This window comes from Girardinichthys multiradiatus, chromosome 2 (genome assembly GCF_021462225.1).
Source record: "Girardinichthys multiradiatus isolate DD_20200921_A chromosome 2, DD_fGirMul_XY1, whole genome shotgun sequence".
In the NCBI taxonomy this organism is placed as follows: Eukaryota; Metazoa; Chordata; class Actinopteri; order Cyprinodontiformes; family Goodeidae; genus Girardinichthys; species Girardinichthys multiradiatus.
The window spans coordinates 9,445,143-9,457,303 of NC_061795.1; the positions used below are offsets into that span (position 1 = coordinate 9,445,143).

General features: G+C 41.6%; 1 protein-coding gene across 4 annotated transcripts in view; it reads left to right on the forward strand.

Moving 5' to 3' along the window:
* LOC124884785 (anoctamin-1-like) overlaps positions 1 to 12,161 on the forward strand; it is a 183,217-nt gene that overhangs the window by 46,572 nt on the left and 124,484 nt on the right. For all 4 annotated transcript variants that reach the window (XR_007042530.1, XM_047392838.1, XM_047392839.1 and 1 more), the window contains one exon: positions 1,461 to 1,559. Coding sequence is in view for 3 of the 4 variants with exons in the window: in XM_047392838.1 (XP_047248794.1) it covers positions 1,461 to 1,559 (99 nt within the window). In the remaining variant the exon portion in view is untranslated. The remainder of the gene's footprint in view (positions 1 to 1,460; positions 1,560 to 12,161) is intronic.

Genomic DNA, 12,161 nt, shown 5'->3' on the forward strand with positions numbered 1-12,161 from the left:
GCATTCTTACTCTTACTTGAGTAAAAATGCTTGAGTAAAAGTAATGCTACTGTCACTTAAATAGACATTTTGATTCTCTTCAACCCTCTGGTTATGAGCAATCTTTTTTTTTCAGCTTGGGGATTTATGAAGATTCTCAGTAAAGATGCATCGTTCAGAGATTTATGACTGTTATTCAGCCTTTGAGATTTTTAGGGCTCTTTCTGGCTGGTACCAATATTAGCCTATTCCACTTAATTTTAAATGCACTCTAATTCCAAAACTTATATTTATCTCAAGAGTTGTACTTCGGATTATATCTATTAAAAGCAGAGGCAAAGCTTTAATTAGTGAGTGACATTTAAGTGCTTAATAAGGCAACTGGACTACTTCTCTTGTGTCTTTAAGACGTTTTAAGAAGAGAAGAATCAAGAGAAGTTCAGTTGCCTTCTACTTAAGCATTTTGGTTTGTCATGCCCTGGATGACTGTGAATCTACACCATTGTATTTTAACAACTTAGAATGTTGCTTTAGCGATCAGCAGGTTTAGAGCACTTAGTGTTACCATAAACGTGTCTCTGTGTGTGTTCCCTTGAAAATGGAGGCCCTCATCTTAAATATTGCCAACATTTTTTAATGCACCATCTTCTTTATTCAGATATCAGACAGAGGTTGAAGCTGGTAGCATCTAGAATGAACAGCTGACACACCTTCATGAGCAACAGTTCTTCTTCCAGGGCCGGAGTTGTTGCCTACTTTGGGGTTAACTCCTTTTTTTTTTTTTGTTTCAGGAGGGTGAGGTACCAGGAAATAACAACAGCACTGGCATACTTGTGAATTAGGATAAGGACTAGAAATACTGATAGAGACTAGGGCTCAGATTTACTGAAAAAGATAACTGGAAAAACTTACAGAAGAGAGCACAAGGAGAACGGGACACGGACCAAGGTTCGGAATAACAGAAGAATCCAGCAATAAACAATACAAATTGGGGAGATTATATACTGAGGCAGGTATGGAAAATAACAAAGGAACTAGGCGAGCTGATCAGAGGAGATGTGGAAGAGCTGCGGCAGAGTGATAGTAGGGAAACTGAGGGAAGGAGACTAATTAACACAAAGCTGAACTTAGACTCAAGGAGATCAGCAAACAAAAAGGTAAAATTAATTAATTAACATAGAGAATAAACCAAAATGCATGGAAGAAAGATCAAAAGAAAAGGGAATAAACTAAAGAATGAAGTTATATGAAAAAACCCTAATGGCAATACTGAACAACTGAATATGGCAAGACCTTTTGTGACATCAATAAAAACAGAAATAATTAGAAAGGAACACAAAAGAAAAAGACAAAGACCCAAGGATTATAACAATTTTGCTTGTGTTAAAAGAAAATTAAGTAAAATATATTTTATTTAATTTTCAAAGTTTTGGCTGAGTGTACAGTATAGTATAGAAACTTGTTTTGTTTATGTGTTGCAGGCCATGATTCCCGGTTTGGGCTTTGTAAAGATCCATGCGCCCTGGAACGTTCTCTGTCGAGAGGCAGAACTAATGAAGCTAAAGATGCCCACCAAGAAGGTAAGTTCAACTGATTCCTAAAGTATTTTGCCTTGTTTAGATCTGCAGTAGTTTCTGGAGCATTGTGTATAATGTCACTGTTCATAGCTTTGGTCACCAAATCTCAGCTTTCCAACAAGTATGCTACAAGTGAATTGTACCTATGCTCTGTACTCATGTGTACTGTGTAGAAAACAGCTGTGTATAAGCAAAAACCTTAATTATTTTTATTACCAACTGGCTTCATCAACCATTATATTGGTGGCGAGAATGTTTTTTTTCCAAATATACCTGTTTGTAAAATAATGGGACCCTAGTATTTAAATTACAGTGGGAAGAACAAATATTTGATAAACTGCTGATTTTGCAGGCTTTTTCACTTGTAAAGCTTGTAGAAATCTTTAATTTCTCATCAAAGGTACTCTTCAACCGTGACGGAATCTAATACAAGAATCTAGAAAATCACATTGTGTGATTTTAAGTAATTGCATGCCCAAAGAAGGAAGTTTCCACCTTCATGCTTCACAGTAGAATTGGTGTTCTTGGGGTTGTACTCATCATTCTTCTTCCTCCAAACACAGAGAGTGGAGTTTAGACCAAAAGGTCTATTTTTGTCTCATCAGACCACATGACCTTCTCCCATTCCTCCTCTGGATCATCCAGATGGTTATTAGCAAACTTCAGACAGACCTGGACATGCGCTGGTTTGAATAGGGGGACCTTGCGTACGCTGCAGTATTTGAATCCATGGTGGCGTAGTGTGTTACTAATGGTCTTCTTTCACAGTGTGTTCCCAGCTCTCTTTAGGTCATTGGCTAGTTCCTGTCGTGTAGTTCTGGGCTGATCGCTCACCTTCCTCATGATCATTGATGCCCCACGAGGTGAGATCTTGCATGGAGCCCCAGACCTGAAGAAGACTGACCGTCATCTTGAACTTCTTCCATTTTCTTATAATTGTGCCAAAGCTGCTTGGCTGTTTTCCTGTAGGCCATCCCAGCTTTGTGCAGGTCTACTATTTTATCCCTGATGTTCTTACACAGCTTTCTGGTGTTGGCTGTTGTGGAGAAGTTGGAGTTTGTTTGTTTGATTGAGTGTGTGGACAGGTGTCTTTTATACAGGTAACGAGTTCAAACAGGTGCAGTTAATACAGGTAATGAGTGGAGAACAGGAGGGCTTCTTAAAGAAAAACTAACAGGTCTGTGAGAGCCGGGATTCTTACTGGTTGGTAGGTGATCAAATACTTATGTCATGCAATAAAATGCTAATTAATTACTTAAAAATAACACAACTGGATTTTTGTCTTAGATTCCATCACCCGCAGTTGAAGAATACATATGATAAAAATTAAAGACTTCTACATGCTTTGCAAACCTGAGAAAACCTGCAAAATCGGCAGTTTATCAAATACTTGTTCTCCCCACTGTACGTCTTTTTTTTTTGTGTGTTTCACAGTTGTATATCTGGTCCTTCCAGATGCTAAACAGGGTCTGAAGTGCCTCAGTAGCATTTAAAGAGACCGCACCCAAACAAGTTGCTCTCAGACACACCTCAGAGCAGGGGTGAACTGAGGTGAACCTGTTGAGGTACAATAACAAGGAATTCCACCCAAGACCAGTTCCACTTCATAAATATATATATATATATATATATATATATATATATATATATATATATAAAAATAAATAAAGTGGAACTGGTCTTGGGTGGAATTCCTTGTATATATATATATATATATATATATATATATATATAGTCTCGTTGTCCGATGAGCTAACCTCTTCTTCAACTGGAGGTTTGGACGACTGAGTAGCCCACAGCAGTCATTCACACTTTGACAGTCACTTCTGTTCATGGCTGCTCATTCCCTAATATTACAACTGGCTCTTGTTATTTGGGCTAGGTTAATTTTAGTGACTCAGCACGAGCCCCAAGGGCACTGTTTTAACAAACTTGGCTAAGGCAACCTATAAAAACCTCTTAAAATATCTTAGAACCAGGCAACAAGACTTTTTACCACCAATGAAAAACCAAAAATAAGGTGACTCAAATAACTGAATGTCCACGATTTAACTAGAATTTTAAATGCTTTTTTAAATTAGTAACGCTTATGCAGGGGTCAGTAACAGCTTAAATGTGGCAACACATAATAATTTCAGTAATAGAAATCAATCAATCAACTCAACCTGTCTTTCCCTGATGCTGAAACTGGTGAGTTTTCGGAGAGGCTTTGAAGACGAAGACTCGTCCATGCACCTGATGGAGATGTTTCTTCTGGTAACAACGAGTGATTTCTTGAAGGAAATACGACTTAATCGTCAGTTTTCTTCCTCTAGTGGACAGGAACTGATGCTGCAGATTTTGAGCGTTAAACAGGAACTTTGTTGTCATTTGTCTCAGAAGACAGTAGCTTCCAGAGGCTGAAGAGTTGAAGGAAACCCCGGTGACATAAATGAGGTTGATTCAGGACTTCCAGAAGCCTGAAACTTAAAGCAATCAGTTGTTCACCGATCAAGTTCACATCTGTTGTCTGGATAAAAAGGCTGTAGATGAAATCAAATTCTTAATTTTAATTTTGAGGTAATGTTGTGGGGGGGGGGGGGGGGGGGGGGGGGGGGGTCTGAAGGGCCTTAGTAGCATTTAAAGAGACCGCACCCGAACAAGTTGCTCTCTGACACACCTCAGAGCAGGGGTAAACGAGGAGTCTGTTGAGCTACAATAACAAGGAATTCCACCCAAGACCAGTTCCACTTTATGTAGGTTAATATATATATATATATATATATATATATATATATATTCTCGTTGTCCGATGAGCTAACCCCTCCCTCCTACTTCCCTATGTCTAAGGAGACTGCTCAATCCAGCTCTCCATCCAACGGGTCCGGACTTCCCTAAACCTGGAAGATCTTACTAAGCAGGTTTACTGAAAGTTCTGTTTAAGCTGGTGTCAGGAAATGACTCGCCTAGCCTCTGACAGCCTTCATACAAAAGTCTCGCCCTTCTTCAACTAGAGGTTTGGACGACTGAGTAGCCCACAGCAGTCATTCATACAACTGATCAACATTATATCTCTTTCATATATAGCTGATTGAGAATTTCAAACTTTAATGTTTTTTACTTGAATTATCAGTTCTTAATCATATTTTAATCATACCTTGCTTAACTTGATAATCAAAGATTACTCATTTCATTTAGTACTTGTAAAAGAATGGAAAATCATCATACATAATTTCTTCGGATACACTTGTTTATATTTCTGCAAAAGATAAGACAGTTAATATGTGGCTCCACACAGGCCAGTGACTAAATGTACATCCTTCAATCAAACGAGGTGTGAAAAGTTTGACAGGTGGGCAGGACGTCCGGTGGCAGGACATCTTAGGGCGGGACTTCCGGTGGCGTAACCGGATATTGTCATTAACCGGATGTTGTCATTACAAGGAAGCAAATATTTCTAATTGTATGTTTTTAGATGTTTTTTACATCTAAAAACAAAACATGTAGTTTATCCACTTTAAAGGTCACTCAGGTTAATGCAGGCACATCACACAAAATTCTGATAAAATTAAAGGTCACTCAAGTTAATGCAGGCACGTCACACAAAATTCTGATAAAAAGAGAGAACCTGACAGAATTGTAAATTTATTTTGTTTTAACGCAGGGGTTATTTAGATGGATGTTTTTACATCTAAAAAAAAACAAGAAAGACAAAAAAGTAGATACAGAACCTTTCTTGCTCTGCTCAAATGTTTGAGCAATCTAATCTGCACCAGCAACTTGTAGAGATGATCTAAAAACAGAGAAACATATGAACTGAAAAAAAAAATAGTTAAAAAGTAAGCCAAACATGGAATTATCTAAAAATTTCTGAATGCTCAGTATGCTGTTTCCAAATTGGAAATGGATTCTACAGCTAAAAGACTTTGTTTGGAATCATGAGAGACTCCATTTGGTAAAATGGATGATAATTTTAGTTACCTTAAGCCTTTCTTTTTTCATCTTAGAGCAATAGTTATTGAGGATTTAGAGAAAACAGTTTTCTCCTCATCCCACGTGGGAGCCAGAGGTTGTATGCTGTATGTGTGGTCTATGTAAAACGTCACAAGAAACTGAAAAAAAAATAAAAAATAAAGGTTATAAAGTCCTCAGACATGTTACTGTTTATTGAATTAAGGCAGACATCCGCGGCTGTTTCTTGTGTATTGTCCAGACAAAGTCTTCATACTGACTGTAGTCAAAGTAATTAAGACGACCGTGCTCCTTCCTGGCCCAAAGTGTCGAGCATTGTCTCAGTCAATACACATCCACTGTTTATTGAATAGGTGATCAGACCTCAGACATCCGCAGATGTTTCTTGTGTATTGTCTCAGACAAAGTCTTCACACCGACTGTAGTCAAAGTAATTAAGAGGACTGTGCTCCTTCCTGGCCCAAAGTCTCGAGCAATGCCTCTGACAATTCACATCCCCTGTTTATTGAATTAACACCTCTGCACTGTTGCTGAGGTGTCTCGGGGGGTGTGGCCAAGGTGCGTAACTATGCGCGCTGATAGGATTTTGTCATTAGGGGGCAAATCTAGAATCAACAAATTAAAAAAACAGAGGGGCGTTCATCAGTGTTTGTTTTAAATACTAGCAGAAAACGCAGCAATTCACCTGCAGCATTCGCTGGAAAAGAACACTTGTTGAACAATGGTTAGAGTTAAGAGAGTTTTTCATCAAACTGGGGAGAAAAGCAAGGTGTGCCGAGATGATGAGCAACCATCTACATCATCTATTTCCACATCTGAGATACCTATCGGAATTCCTATCGTAACATACTCTGCAGATGATGATCCAACTTCACCAACAGCAATGGATGAAAAACAGGCCTCAGGTCAGCTAAGACGTATGTCTCTTCTGTGTGAAACCCCAGTAACCGTCTACAGGCATACGCGCCGTGAATTGGATGCCCCGAAGAAATCAACATATTACCTATGCAAAGTACAAAGGCCTCTGTTCGACACTCTGCAGGAAGAGTGGTCTTTGGAACCATATGGCCTGAGTGGTAGCTGGGGGTATATTTTTATGTACAAAATAGGAGAGCTCTGCCTGTATCAATTGGATCAAGACGAGGTATTTAATGGATCATTGGCTCTCTGTACTCTCACCCACAACGACTGGGCTGTGTTATGGCTGGCAATCCCACACCTTAACGATAGCTCTGAATCAGTCTCAGTGTACAAGACGGAGGATGAAGATGAAAGCTCTCCTCGACCAGCAAAAAGGATGAGAATGTGTCCTTCCGATGTTGAAATAGCTGGGAGAGAACCTCTCTTTAGTGCAGTGTGGGGGACAAAAACCACAGCAAATGGCCGCTGGTCTTTTCAGAAAAGCAAATGCAAGAACAACCAGACGACCCCCTCAGATCTGTTTGTGTTGGAGGCATTCAATCAGAACTGCGGTTTATTCAAGACAGTGGTGGCTCTACCGTATGATGCCTGGGTTGAGAAAATGAATGAAATTGGACAGCGTCTTTCAAACCTTTTCCAAAACTCACGCTGTTGGATTGATGTTATGTCAGTGAAAAGAATGCTGACGTTCCCTGTTGTGGATCTAAAGCCCACCCTCTTTTGAGTACCCCCCCCTTCTTGAAGACCCTCCCACCTTCCTGCGCTATATATCAGAGTCTAACTGCGAGCTCACAGGCTCTTCTTCTTCACAATGGCGGGTGGCAGACCTTGAGAATGTATGGAGCGTACGGGAAAACACCATACTGGGACCTCTACAACCAGCAAGAAGAGACCGTCTTCTCTCCTGATCATGATGAAAGCTTCAACACCGGGCCATATCATCCACCTTCTCCAGACCTCTACTCACCAGCCACCTCATCGTCGCAGCTCTTTGAGTCCCTACTCAGTCCAGGGACACCGACAGGATACAACCTCAGATCGTATCATCCGCCTTCTCCCGACCTCTATTCACCGCTATGCGTGGCTGAGTCTGTACACACAGATATCCAACCTGAAGACAAGAGGGTGGTCGTGTAGGACGAGGCAACAATCAGCTACTCACCCTCCCCACAAACTTCAGACCCGATACCAGCCCCTCAACCTTCACCAGAGGAGGAGGAGAGTAATCAGGGTCATAAAATTGACGGCTGGATCTCAATCGCTCTCATCAATACGGTGAAAACAGCGATACTTCATTTATTCAACATAGACTGTTGGAACTATGTCAAAGAAACCTGTTACGGGTGCATAACGAACCACCTGAGCCAACGACAGCATCAGTGCCTGGAGATATTGGAGGAGGAGTATTACCAAATCAACTTTCAATGCATCGTGCGACGACTCATAAACCTCAAGCTCCTTCCTGCTATTCAGAAACTTCTACTTCGACGCATACAAGCAGATGACTTCAGAGTGAAAACAATTGCAGAGATGGTTTTATATGAACTGAAATCGGTACAAGGCTTCCATAGTGCAATCACTGACTGTCTCAAGCAGCTTAACTCTGTTTCAGAGTGCTACGATCCGATCTCAGATGTTTCATGACTTGTTTTGTCTTTTCTGTATTCTCTCTCGGCTTTCTACTGGCATACATATGACTTAACACGTCTGCGCTGTTGCTGAGGTGTCTCGGGGGGGTGCGGCCAAGGGGCGTAACTATGCGCGCTGACAGGATTTTGTCATTAGAAACAGAGAAGGTGGAGTAGTCAGTCATCCTGGTTCTATCGAGAGATACAACGCAATCTTTACTGGGAGATCGGCTTCAAATCTGGTAGCTAAAGTTTATTTTTAACCAATTACACTGAAATATTTTTAGAACACTTGTAAGGAGAAGCAAAAAAAAATGTCGGAACATATTTCAGGAAACGAAGAAGGTGGTGAACATTCTGCTTCTATCGACAGATACAATGCAATCTTCAGTAGTAAGTAATCATCTTTAAGAATTCTTTAAGTGCTTGTGAATGCTCGCTGGATAATAATAATGTTTAACTTATATTCTTTAGAACCCGCGAGTGACGAGCTGGATGGTATCGTTTTTACACAGTCTGACTATGGTAATTATTAATTGCAACAACATCTGGTTTAGTCAACTGATGAATGCTATTTTGAATGCAATTTTGTGATTTATTAAATAAATGAAATAAATTCTACTTACAGATTTAACAAGAGACGTATTCCTGAACGTTGGAGAGGTCAGCGTTTGTAACCGTCTGCCTCCGAAAAAAATCAAAGTTGAGACGGAAACTTGTCTTTAAAAAAGACAATCCGATCCCAGCTAAACATGAAATAGTTTTAAAGGTTCAGGAATTATGGTTTTATCCAAAAGACCCGGAACAAGCCCCCCTGGTAATCATTTAAGGACGGTTAAAAAACGACAAACACGAAAAAGGAGATCAGTTGGAGCTGACAAACGAAGAGGAAGGAAGTCTTGTGCAAGTTTTGATATAGTTAAATAATGGCTCTTTTACATAACAAATCATGCCAAATCAGCTGGCAGAGTTGGACTTATTTTCTGCCCCAATGACGCAGATTTCGATTGAAGATAAAATTTACTCCGAGATCCATTTATCAGCAATCACCGATGGAGGCCCAATCGAGTTTTCCCTTCCGGGAGACGGAGAAAAGTATCTAGATCTCAACGATACGCTGTTGCAGCTCAGAATGAAAATTACTAACGAGGATGGAACAAACCTGCCGAATGATGCACCCGTAGGGCTCATCAACTACCCGTTAAACACCATCTTCAGTCAGTGTGATGTCACTCTCGGAGATCGATTGATTTCACAATCCAGCGCTACACATCCATATAGAGCTATGATTGAGACATTGTTAAACTTTTTGAGGATTCTTTAAAAAGCCAGTTTAGCTCTGGTCTTTTTTTCAAAGACACTGCAGGGGCTCTGAACTCTATTGTTACAACTAACGGCCTTAACCAAGGTCTTAACAGCAGAGCAGGCTTTACCGAAAATTCAATGGAGGTACATCTTCTAGGACCCTTGCATGCAGACATATTTTTCTGTGAGAGACTTCTTTTAAACACTGTTGACCTCAAAATTAAACTTACAAGATCCAACGATTCTTTTTGTCTCATGGCCGCAAGAGACTCCACTTTCAAACTCAGGATATTAGGAGCATCTCTTTTCATCAAAAACATTCAGCTGTACGACTGGGTCACACTACAGCTTTAATGAAAGCAAATGCTCTCTATCCACTTCCATGTGTGAATGTAAAAACATATTCCATCCCTGAAAATTCAAGGGTATGCAACCAAGATAATCTTTTCTTAGGTATCTTTCCCAAGTATGTGGTGATTCCTCGTACTCGTACTCGTTGTCTTCCGCTTATCCGGGACCGGGTCGCAAGGGCAGCAGACTCAGCAGAGACGCCCAAACGTTCCTCTTTCCAGACACCTCCTCCAGCTCCTCCAGGGGGAGCCCAAGGCGTTCCCAGGCCAGCCGAGAGACATAGTCCCTCCAGCGTGTCCTGGGCCTCTTCCTGGTGGGACGTGCCTGGAACACCTCCCGAGGAAGGTGTCCAGGATGCATCCGGTATAAATGCCAGAGCCACCTCAACTGGCTCCTCTACTCCGAGCCCCTCCCGGATGGCCGAGCTCCTCACCCTATCTCTAAGGGAGTGCCCGGCCACCCTACGGAGGAAGCTCATTTCAGACGCTTGTATCCGGGATCTCGTTCTTTCGGTCATGACCCAAAGTTCATGGCCATAGGTGAGGGTAGGAACGTAGACCGACCGGTAAATTGAGAGCTTTGCTTTTCGGCACAGTGCCCCCATTACTGTGGCAGCCGCACCGATCCGTCTGTCGATCTCCCACTCCATTCTTCCCTCACTCATGAACAAGACCCAGAGATACTTAAACTCCTCCACTTGAGGCAGGAACTCTCCTCCAACCTGAAGAGGACAAGCTACCCTTTTCCGGTCGAGTACCATGGCCTCGGACTTGGAGGAGCTCATCCTCATCCCAGCCGCTTCACACTCGGCTGCGAACCGCCACAGCGCATGCTGTAGGTCTTGGCTAGAGGGGGCCAGCAGGACCACGTCATCCGCAAAAAGAAGAGACGAAATCCACTGGTTCCCAAACCAGACCCCCTCCGGCCCTTGGCTGCGTCTAGAAATCCTGTCCATAAAAGTTATGAACAGGACCGGTGACAAAGGACAGCCCTACCGGAGTCCAACATGCACTAGGAAGAGGTCCGACTTAGTGCCGGCATTGCGGACCAAACTCCTGCTCCGCTCGTACATGGCCCCTAATAAAGGGCCCCCGATTCCATACTCCTGGAGCACCCCCCACAGGGCATCACGAGGGACACAGTTGAATGCCTTCTCCAGGTCCACAAAACACATGTGAACCGGTTGGGCAAACTCTCATGAACCCTCGAGCACCCTGTAGAGGGTATAGAGCTGGTCCAGTGTTCCACGGCCGGGACAAAAACCACACTGCTCCTCCTGAAGCCGAGGTTCGACTATCGGTCGGACTCTCCTCTCCAATACCCTGGCGTGGGCCTTACCAGGGAGGTGGTGATTTATTTACTGGATCATGACGCTTTTACAGGAACACGCGATCTCAATCCGTTTGACTTTAATCATTTTGATATGGAATATTTAGCCTTATGCAAGGATGGTAGACAAATTCCTGCTAAGGCCTTCCAACCCAATTTTAAAAGGCAATTCAGTGAGAGAGTATTACAACTTGTTTACGGCTACAGGACGACATCTAAAAGATCTTCTGCTGAGTATAACACGTCAAGAATTTAATCAAGGATACTCTCTATTCGCATTTAATCTTAACCCGGGTGAGGACACAGATGCTCTATCTCTACTTTCCAGTGGGAATTTAAGATTGGAGATGCGATTTAGGCAACCATTGCCTCATACAACCACGCTGATCATCTACGCTTATTATGACTCTATTTAAAAGATTGATTCAAAGAGGCGTGTGCTGGTGGATTATTATTAATCTAATCAGACTTGAAATTGAGGATCTACTGCATCATCTGTTGGGAGATTTGTTTTACGGTGTATGGGCGTGCGACCAGCTACCGCTGCTCACTGACACATTCACAGGACCCGCATACTTTATCGTGAACACACATGCCTGGAGAACACTGGTTGGCTCTGACTCTGGAAGAGAATGGCAAAGCCAGCTTTTTTGACTCTTATGGATTCCCTCCGAATTTTGATTTCTACCCGTCAAGCATCGTAACATTTTTAAAAGACAGATCATCAAAAATATTGTATCACAATAACCAACTTCAAAACACTCTGTCCACAGTGTGCATTCACCATTGTATTTATTACATCTGTCATAGAGCATGCGGTCTATCACTGCAGCAAGTGTTGTCTAAATACACCGGAGATGTGTTTAAGAATGATTTAATGGTATCTAACTTTGTAAAAAAAATACCAGAAATGTGTCATTAATCAGTTCAGCATTTTTCACTCACAGTGCATGCTCCTTGGAGATGTTCCAGAATTGTTATGGAAATTAAATTATCTTTTGTTTTCAGATTTTAATTTCTGCTTAAATTCTAATTAAAATGTATATTAGTGTTTGTGTGTGAAGTAGAGCATGATGCTAGACATGAAAATATAATCAATCAAGATTTTATTGAATGAAAG